This window comes from Polyergus mexicanus, unplaced genomic scaffold, assembly GCF_030449975.1.
Source record: "Polyergus mexicanus isolate NDT 795.1 unplaced genomic scaffold, iyPolMexi1.0 SCAF_8, whole genome shotgun sequence".
In the NCBI taxonomy this organism is placed as follows: domain Eukaryota; kingdom Metazoa; phylum Arthropoda; class Insecta; order Hymenoptera; family Formicidae; genus Polyergus; species Polyergus mexicanus.
Genome location: NW_027223328.1, coordinates 10599402 through 10610346, shown reverse-complemented (window position 1 = coordinate 10610346; position 10945 = coordinate 10599402). Strand labels below are relative to the sequence as shown.

General features: G+C 31.8%; 1 protein-coding gene across 1 annotated transcript; it reads right to left on the bottom strand.

Annotated features, from left to right (window-relative positions):
• Window positions 1-5401: 5401 nt before the first annotated feature.
• On the bottom strand, window positions 5402-9557 carry LOC138935413 (arylsulfatase B). The gene is given in 9 exon segments (XM_070299972.1): window positions 5402-5563; window positions 5565-5701; window positions 6184-6461; window positions 6620-6914; window positions 7133-7290; window positions 7587-7848; window positions 8113-8339; window positions 8656-8815; window positions 9379-9557. Coding segments are annotated over 9 exon segments (1734 nt in total). The 5' UTR covers window positions 9514-9557; the 3' UTR covers window positions 5402-5481.
• Between the last annotated feature and the right edge of the window lie 1388 nt (window positions 9558-10945).

Sequence of the window (10945 nt, the reverse complement as noted above, 5' to 3'; positions counted from 1 at the left end):
AACAAAATATATGCAAAGATTTTTAATTTTTTTCAGAAAATGTTTGTTAAAAATTAGCTTACATAGAATTGTAAATTACACACGAGACATGAAATTATAGAAACAAGAGATAGATCCTTGCAATCCGCAGAAGCAGCATCGGTCCTCGTAACTAAACTTCAAACCTATTTATCGATGAAATTTTTCTTAATCATAATTGAATACATTTTTTCTAAAAGCCAAAAATTATTAATTGCCGCGATCAAACCGGGTATTTAATGATTTACATCTTTAATAAGTCTTTAATAATATCTAACAATCCCTAGTAACATTTCACTGATCAATGAAATCATCTTCAGATACGAGATTCTCTTTTTTTTTTTAGCAATGTGATTAACAGCGTATTAATAGACGAGATGAGGGACCGCATGTAGAACACACGCACAGACACCAGACATCACTTTCGTTGAAATCGCGAGTGAGAAATGCATCGACGGTACGCCTCAGGATCCTTCAGGATCTGCGACCATTTCGAACTTTCTCGTACACCGTACGTCCGGCTCGGCAGGGAGTCTGCGTGCTTACAGGTGTCCGTCGGAGCAGTCCTGCAGGATTTGCCAGCCGGTGGTGGTGGTGGAGTACCTCCTACTCTACTTCACTTCCTCCTACTTCGCCTCCAACTTGAGTCTCCTCTTTCCTCGATATACGAGGAGTCCGGCAATCGACATTGGGGATGCCGCCAAATGAAGAAGGAAAGCAATTATTGTCGTTAACTCCTCCTAAAACCAAACATTTTTTTTTTAATCCGTGATATACAAATATGTAAAATCTCTCTTATGCTTTGCAACTTTATATGAATGAAATCAAGGTAAAGATTTTATTTGACAAAAATATATTTTATATACAGCATGTCCATCCATAAATATCTGAGCAAATATCTCACAACTGATCGAAGTTACAAGAAAGTTTAATAAGAGAAATTAGCAGTTTTTAGTCCGCAATAAAATGAATGCAAAAAATTTTCTTTTTACTCCTACCTTGAAAAGGTAGAATTTTTAGTAATTTGGAAACGCAAAAATTGTCTCTTTTTTCAATATCAAATAAACTTGACACAAGCATATTACTATAAAGAATGTTACCTAATTAAATCTGAGAAAATTTTAATTTTAAATTTTTATTAATTTATTGATCAAAAAATTACATATTATAAAGAAAAATTGCAAAGAAAAGAAAATACATCGTGGACTTTTAATTCATCTAGCTCGAAATATTATTTCCATAGGAATCTCATATAATAATAATCTTTCCAATATGAATTAAAAAGATTTAAATCATTTACCAGCTCACAAATTATTTGTATTTTTCAATCACTAATTAATTTCAACGCACCACGCTTTCCTAGAGTTTGATTCTATCGAAAATTATACACCTCGTATACGAGGAATATCCTAAAAAAAAGAAAGGAAAGCTAAGACCACCTTCGCGGGAATGATTTTAACGAGCAGGCGGTATCTTTGTGATCATTTGTTTTACTACAAGGCGGAGCCAAAACAATTTATCCTTGCCTTTACCATTTAAAGATTCGTAAGCATTAGTGCTGTCTTGCTCCGATTTATCAATCGGATTCGAGTATCGATCTCAAATATTTTACTTCCGTACAGAAAAAAAATAGTAATCTTAGTATCTTCCTCTCTCTTTCTACTTTTTGATATTCGACTTGATTATATTTAACTTTAACATGATTTATTTAATACTGAATTTTAGAAATCGAAATATTTTTCAGTAAATTTTATTTGAAAAAATAAGACATATTTTGTTTTATAAAAATTAAATAATTTTTTAACTTTCAACGTAAATTTATTACTTATTGAATTATTATCGATCAACAATCGTAAATGGATCTTTTTATTCTTATTATAGCGCTTAGAAATAAATATTTCAAATCTATAATTTTAAGCTTATCTCTTCTAAGTTTTTCGGATACACATTTTTTTTTTTCTCAAATTTGCACGCACGTATTATTTCAATCAACGATGTACAGTTAGCAAGCGAATTTCATCGAGTGCGTCAATTAGAAGAACTCATAACTTGCCCTGTGCTAATTACCGCGCCAATTTTGTCCACGGTGTCGATCGTTCGTCTTCCTTTCTACTCTTCTTAGGCTGGTACTTTGGCCGGCCCTTTCGCTGCCCCTTTCGTTGCCGTCGATAAATAATCCTCCGTCAGACGTTCATTACGTCGTTAAGTTTGGGCTCGGACTTATATCCACCGGTCCTCTGCACGCGGAACCCAACAAGCGAGTTCGCCCGCAGCGATATAAACCTGAAAATATCACATAGCCGCGTAAAAGAAATCGCGGATGCTCCAGTTAATAAAGCATATCAAAATTAGTGCAGATGAGCAGTGAAAAGTGAGTTCGCCTCGATTGGAGATTGTCTGGAGCTTTGACAGAGAAGTCATAACAAGTAACAGAAACTTAAGTATTCATCTGAGAGAATTAAGGACGTGAAGAGAAAATTGCAATAAATATACTTTACAGAATCTTCAAGTTTTTTATTGATTGGATGTCAAGTATATACTTATTATTTAGGGATTAAATTAAATTCTCAAATATATAAGAAGGATATTCTATTATTATTGTAAGGCAATTATTACAATTATAAAAATTATATAACAGTATCGTACCTAATTGTATTGCAATTAAAATGTATTTATTTTTATTTTTAGGCGATTAATATCGCTCTACTTACAAATCGACATTGCGATATACGAATGTCCGAATTATTCTAATTACAAAGTAAGTTAATAAATGTCAACGCACATTCTCGTATTATTCACAGGTAGAAATTAAGAATAACAAAAAAAAAACAAAAAAAACTGACGTATGCGACAAGTGATAGATCACTTTTGCAAGCCTCGGAAACGTGATACGCAAATGAATACCAAGCAATTATCGATATTGCGCAGAAATACGTATTTCGAGAGACGGCAGATTTCTTGCCACCGGCGATCCTCGCGTGCAGTAAAATAGAACACAAAAGTAGAAATAACTCTTTGTTTATATCCCTCGGTTTGCGGAATGAATGGAACATTAACTTATACTCGCTTTGCAGTTTGCGCAATGCGTTTATACCTCATTAATTTAAGAGACAGGTAAGTGGACGAGTGAATGCAACATGCGAACGTCGGATCTGTAAAAATTTAACGCGCAACCGTATTATGCACGCCATCAATTCTGTTTAGTTTTTTACCCGTATTAACATTGTCTAATTATCTTCTCGTGATCTCAAGTAACCTCTCTCTTTATTTTCTTTTTTATTTTCTTTTATTTTATTACGATACTTCATGTATTTTCCACCGCGAGAGAAATCCTTTCGTTTATGGGAAAGGATACTGATTTCCTTGGAATAGTGAAAAGTAGATTGCTAAAAGATATTAATATTTATCCATTTTTTTTTATTTTCATATTTTAAACTTTTAAAATTAAAGAGACTAGATATATAATTGTAATAATACACTTTGATATTAAAGCGCATAATTAGATCGGTATATGATAAGTTAAAGACACAAAGGATTGTGGTGCAACGGTATCAAAAATAAACGAATTAAAAATAAAGTTTTATTAGTGGAAAAGAAAGAAGAATCGAGGGAGAGAGAGAGAAAGAGAAAGAGCGGCTCCCTTCTAGATTATTTCCCGGCATTATTCGCCGAAGACATCGGCCATAAAAAAGGAACAAGCAGATCCGGCAACAGCTGCTTCGCTATTAAAAGCGACTTAAACTTCAAACCCTTCCTCTGCGATCGTAGAACGTGAAGATACCTTCCCCAGCCCGTCACCCACTGTCTCTCTATTTCTCATCCAATCTCTTTTGCTTCTTTTTGTTCCTCTTTCTCTCTTCCTTGTCGTCATACCATCCCCTTCTCGTGATTACGCACAAACAAAGCGTAAAGCCACACGTACGCGTATACGCGCCTGCGATTTCTTGCCTGTAAATAAGCGAATTGCTAAATGAGCCGTAAAGCCGCGCCTCGGGAATATAAAAGAAGAAGCAAAGGAAAAGGTCTCGCTGTTGGCCCTAGATTAGAATTTAGAGCCGGCATCCCTCGTCTCGTGGCTCGAAAGCGCTGCGGGCTTGCGAAGAACGGCAGTAAAGAACGTTTAACAAGTATAGCCGTTTTTGAAATATTAAACGCGAGATGATAAATGGACCGTGTTTGTAAATATAAAGAGATGTGCGCGCGAAGATCGACTATACTTACTACCCTCTCCCCTTCCCCTTTTAGATATCTCGTAATAATTGTCGCAATTTGATGAAATTAATTAAGAAACGAGTTTTTTGTTTTTTTGCATCTATTAATTATATTCGATAGAAAAGACTTTTACGTGAATTGAGTGACAAATTGGTATAAAGTGTCTAAAGTAGAGGTCTTTGTAGAGAGAATTTTTCTGAGCATTTATTTCGAATAACTATTTTATTTACAGATAAAAAGAAACATATAGAAACATAATTATTATATAGATAATTGATAATAGAAATATAAGATAGAGAAAAGTTCACAGTACTTTGTAGATTCACGTTCATCGACAAAGTGGACGTCGCAAAAGTTCAAAATTCTCTATTTGCATGAGACACGATTAATTAATACGATACCGGTAATTAAATAGATATCAACCTTCTCAGCGCGCAACGACGGCATCCCATCTGCATAATCTCTATACAATAACGTCAGTGAAAAGAAGAGTTTTGTCCCACCAACGATAAACTTTTTGCCACCCTTCTACATCCTACGGTCAACACCCGCTACGCCGTTAATAAAGATATATAGGGTGATTCGCAATTAGCATATGAAACGTTAAGGATACAATATTTATTTAGATCTGAAATAAATGCTCACAAAACAAATTGAGATATTAAGCTGTTAAAAATGAAAATAAATCTTCACGCGAATCTAAAAATATATAATAAAACCTCTCTCTTTTTGTGTTTATTTTTAAATCAATCTTATTTCAACAGAATCTTAAATTTAATTTTATCCTAAATTCGATAAAATATTCATTAATTTTTCGTAACGATGAAAAATTGTAACAATTTGTAATATATCTCGGCATTCTTTTATGAGAATTTCTATGTTTTAACAAGAAATATATCTTCAATCTTTCATAAAATCACTACCATTATTTTGTATAATAGATAGCAATTTTGAATCACCGTATATACAAAGTAGTGACAGCGATTTTTCAGGAATATTCGCAATTTTCTTGTCACGAATAAAGAATGTTATTAATAATAAATTATTTTCTATTTATTTATAAATCATATTAAAATTGTATTAATTTAAATGGTAAAAATTTGAATTTATCAAAATTGTATTTTAATATTGTAAAATATTAAAATATAATAATATAAATGAATTACGCAAAATTAAGGGTAATTATTCAGAAATTATTAATGCGAAGTATGCTCCTGCTTCTCTTTTTTTCTTGTTATATTTTCAAGATGATCAGCACTTTACCACTTCATAATCCGAGACGAATGAAGCGTCGTTACACGGCGTAACTTCATTCATCGTGAAATGCATTTCGCTGATAGTCGTCCGGCAACCAGGGCATCCAAGTGTCGTTAAACTTAGTCGGAAAGCCAGCCGGATCGACGGGTGCGTTCGTCTGGTTCATGAGGACCGATTTATAGCGGTCGATGAACATGTTCAATCTCTCCACGTCCTGCAAATGAAACGACGTATTCTTGAATTATCTCTCTGCTATCGCTTCCATCTCGTCTATACCGACGATGAGTACCGACGTTTACATAATAATAATTCGCGAGAGAATTATTTTTTTTCCTAGCAATCGTGAAGTTACAAATATGGATATTGGATACACATTTTACTGGCACGCTTAATTTAATAATCATTACTATTTTAATGCAATATTACTGGCACAGCTATTGTAACTCTTTCTCTCTCTCTCTCTCTCTCTCTCTCTCTCTCTCTCTCTCTTTTCTCTAAAAAGTCTCCGTGAGACTTTTGAATTCATTCATGTATATTCAGATTAGAAATTATTAATTTCTCGCAACACGTATCGATCATATTAAAAGTTTTATATATAATTTATAATCTATTTTTACTGATCTATTTTTTTAATTGTTTAAGATATAAATATTAAATATGTATTTATATTTTTTTCGGATCTTAATTTAATATAACCTTAGGATACATCGAGGACACATCCGTAGTTTCACAAGGATCCTCATAGACATCGAACAAGCAGGTGCGATTCGTACAATTGGAGAAATCCGTAAAATTCTTGCAAACTACTGTGGCTTCTTTCCGTAGCTGCATTACTTTACTTGCATTTAACACAAAAGTCGAAATACTCGCGATAGCTGACGCAGCTTGGGACGCTAGTACGTTGGTTGCATTGTACTTGGGATACAATGCGTTGTTACCGCTATAATTATAATACTTCTGGTACACGGACTTATCTATATCAGAAAGAAAAAAATACGCAAGTATATATTTTTCATATTATTTTTACGCTACGCAATAAAAGGGGGAAAATTATTCAAAATTAAATGATGATAAATAATATGAAATATATAAAAAAAAGTTTATTCATATATTACTCCTATATATGCTTTACCTTTAACGAGTTTATAAGATCCGATTAATGCTGCTTCGCTATTAATTTTCTCGTCAATATTTATGAGAATTGACTTCCGTTTGCTTTCATCTCTCGCGCTCTTGATTACGGACCACTGATCAATGCCATCCAATTGTTTCAGATCATTCGGATTACCGCCAGCCGCGGAATATAATGTCGGCAACCAATCAGTAATATGAAACAATTGAGTCGAAACTCTCGAGGGATGATCAATCAAGGGTGAATAGATGCACGCCGCGCCGCGGATGCCTCCTTCGAAGAGACTGAATTTCAACTAGAAATAAATAAATCGTTTCAATTAATTTTATATGTAAGTTCAGAATCTGTATAAATCTTAGATCTTCCCTTGTCGTAATTTTTTTATCTAAATAACTATTTTCGCAAACTTTCGACATAACGCTGACTTGTGCGAATATATGTGCGAATATAAATCAAATATAAAATTATTCTCGTAATTAGTCTCGTTATATGTTTATACGAAACTGCATTTACCCCTCTAAGAGGATAATTAGATCCGAAATTTTGCGTCTCTCCTTCAGTTTGTGCTCCATTGTCGGCTATGAAAATGATGATCGAGTTTTTCAACATATCTGTCCTTCTCAGAGCATCGATCACCCGGCCGACTGATTCATCTAATGTGACAACGACACCTACAACCGTTTATGACAACCGTTTATAATTTCAAACATTATAAAATCAAATCATTGGTATTAGCAAAAACGCATACATTGTAATATTAATGAACAATTATTTTATACTTGATTCAATTTGAAATGATAGAACTAATTGATGAATTAAGAAATTATCTTAAAATTACGATTAAATAAACATAAAAGAAAAAGAAACACAATTTTTCTCATCTTTCGCGTAAATTTGATTTCATGTTTAGATGTTAACGCGATACTTATGATAATTGCAAGCAAAAAAGGGATATTACGTAACATACTTGCATACTTTCTTCTATTTATGTCTTCGATGTAACCGAGAGTGGTATTCGTTTCTGTCCAATTGCATACTTGCATTGCGTCTTGGACACCACTAGAATGGGGCGCAAGATGTGTTAGTTGCAAATATAGAGGTCTCGCACAATTATGTGATGAAATAATATTTTCAGCTTCATCGGTTATAAGGTCAGTCATATAATCGTAGTTATATTCAATCCTGTGATTATCACCTACGATACGATGCAAATCATAGCCAAATTGTCCCTGTAAAATAATTTTGTGTCTACTTTCAGTTATTTTTTAATAATTTACTTATTCGTAATGTGTGATAAAAAAGAAAACTATAAACTTTATTACTTCGCGATACTACGATTACGATTTTATATCTATGCTAAATGATCAAATTTTTCGGCAGTTGTGGCAAATAATAATCCTGTTATTACTGCATTGTAGGATAATGTATATACATCTAACAAGATATTTTATAATATTAATACCTTCTTTCCCAAATAATAACACAAAACTTACACTTTCGTACAATATATGATTGAAATATTGGATGAAACCGGAATAATATCCAACAAAAGTGTCGAAACCACGACGAGTAGGTCCGTGATTTCTTGTATAATAACCAACATGCCATTTTCCCACCAGATGAGTGGCATATCCGAATTTTCGAAGATGCTCGGGTAAAAGAATATTGTTCAAAGGTATACCACGTGGCTCAGCTCCTCGCAAGGGATAGCCTTGCATACCTAAATATTGGATACATTTCAATTGAGTTAAATTTTAATTGATCTCTTTTTATATAAATAGTTTTGAAGCGTATTTTTATGCTGTAACATAAAATTATAATCATTACTGAGAGAATCAATAAAGATATAAATTTTAAATAAAGAAATATATGAACTTTTTCGCGAGAAAATTATCACTGGATTGGAATATCAAGTTGATACAATTTTGAACATCTTTATCGATAAACAATAGCAATAAGATGCAAATGATTTTCGAAAGTTTCCTTTATCGTACAATGAAATATGCCACCTTATTAAATATGCTTAATTAGATTACCCGTTCTTATGGGATATTTCCCAGTGAGAAAAGCTGTTCTCGATGGTGTGCATATCGGTAATACGTAATGTCGATTTAGTATCACGCCATTGTATGCGAGAGCATCTATGTTCGGTGTAGGAATCTCATCGGCGCCGTGGAAGCTAACATCGTTCCATCCCTTATAATTATCAAAATATGTAATAACGAACTACATTTTATTATCTATATTTAATGGTGCATTTGAATATAAGCTGCCTTTATTTTATGAACCGTTTTTATTTTTTCCTAAATGACTACTATCTCTCGTATATCTCTCGTTGCAAAATTTTAAAATTAATGCTAATGCGATAACTCGTTAGTCAACTTCATAAACAAGCAGACTAAATATAACATCGTGTAATTTTGTCTATCTATGTATCTTATATATTATTACAGAAACGTGTTTCGCTGAAACTGAATTTTAAAGAATCATTAAGAAGGGGAGACTTGGAAAAGTAATAAAAGATATATGATTTGAAGGAAAGTAAAATTTCCTATTAATCTTAACAGTATTTAACATACAAAAAAATTTTTAAGAAGAACATATATTCTAGAATTGAATTGTTAATTAAATCATATATTTTTTAAAATAAACATTAAGAAAATCTATGACAAAAAAATTTCTTTCTAACTATTATTAGATTTCTTCATAAATATATTAAGCTATGCAATTATATATATATAATAAAAATAATTTCTTACAAGATCATCAGCAATGATGACGACGATGTTAGGTGGCTGTATATTAGAAACATTATATTTTAAACCAAAATAGATACATGGGACACTCAAAATCACAAAGACGTACACTAACAAATCTGTTCTTCTGAAGATCATTGTTTCAAATTTTATCGATTTGATAAGATGAGATCGCCAAAATTAATCAAACTCACAAAATGTCACACATTAAATTTTAGATGATCGATGTCGCAATGCACTATGTATACATATATAGCAATAATATTCGTATATTAAAATTGGCGATTAATCAACTGATAACTACAATTTATCTTTCTTAATATCCTAATTTATGTTGACATTTAATTATGGATAATTACAATAATCTTCTCGTTCGACGACATACACATAAATTGAGCACTTTTTTTCACATATAATCTTGCATTATCTAGAATTATTTACGATTTTATCATTCGACGGTCGAACGATTGTCAGCGATGACCGTTCGAGTTCGCATTAAATTTGATACTGTAAAGAGTAAAGCTTGCGCTAGACTGTGCGCGTATTCGCGATTCGTTTATAATTCGTGAATAGTGGAAGATTCGTCAAATTCAACCAATCAGATTTCTTTGTACAGTTTACAAATCGCGAATTACGAATCACGAATTGCGAATACGCGCATAGTCTGGCGCTAGCTTATAGCGCTAGCTTTAGACATACATTGCTAAATTTATACACTGACAGCAATTCAGATGCTTACTGACCTGATTATGGTCTTTATTATGATTCACATAGCGTAAACTGTTTACAGTCTAATTGAACTCGTTTTAACAGAGCTTTTTTTTAAATATTTATCTTTTATCTTATCTCGTTTTAACAGAGCTTTATTTTAAATATTTATCTTTTATCTTATCTCGTTTTAACAGAGTTTTTTAAAAATATTTATCTTTTATCTTATCTTTTTATATCGCAGCTGTTGGGTACAACATACATATAACCTTGGATATATACTCTAACATGTAATATCTATTTATGCAAATATATTGTTTCAAATAAAACTTTTACGCGATACTCTTATCTGAAGATGTTCGAAGAATTTATCAGGATACATTAAAATTCAAATAATAAGTTTGATATACATATTTATTAATCATACATTAAATATCCAAATAATATTTTAATATACGTGTTTATTTATCATATATTATTGGTATGATCGATCATAAATTAATATTTATAATTAGAAGACTATATATTAAGAATTACATGTTATAATCAAAATAACAATATAAAGTATCAATTAAAAAAGAAGTATCAATATATTTTTATATTCCATCTTTTTAAATTTATGTAATAGCTTCATTTATAGTGAGAAATTCAAATAATGCTGTCATGAATCACATGTTAAGATAAATTTGATCTGAAGTATTATCTTTCACATTCAGAGAAGTATGGTTGAACTAACGATAAGATGAAAAATAAATATACATATCTTGCTTTTATAAAATGTTGCTTAATTCTATGCAAATTAAACAATTTGATAAAAATGTACGTTTAAAAATAGCGTTTTCAAATGAAGATTGGTGAACAT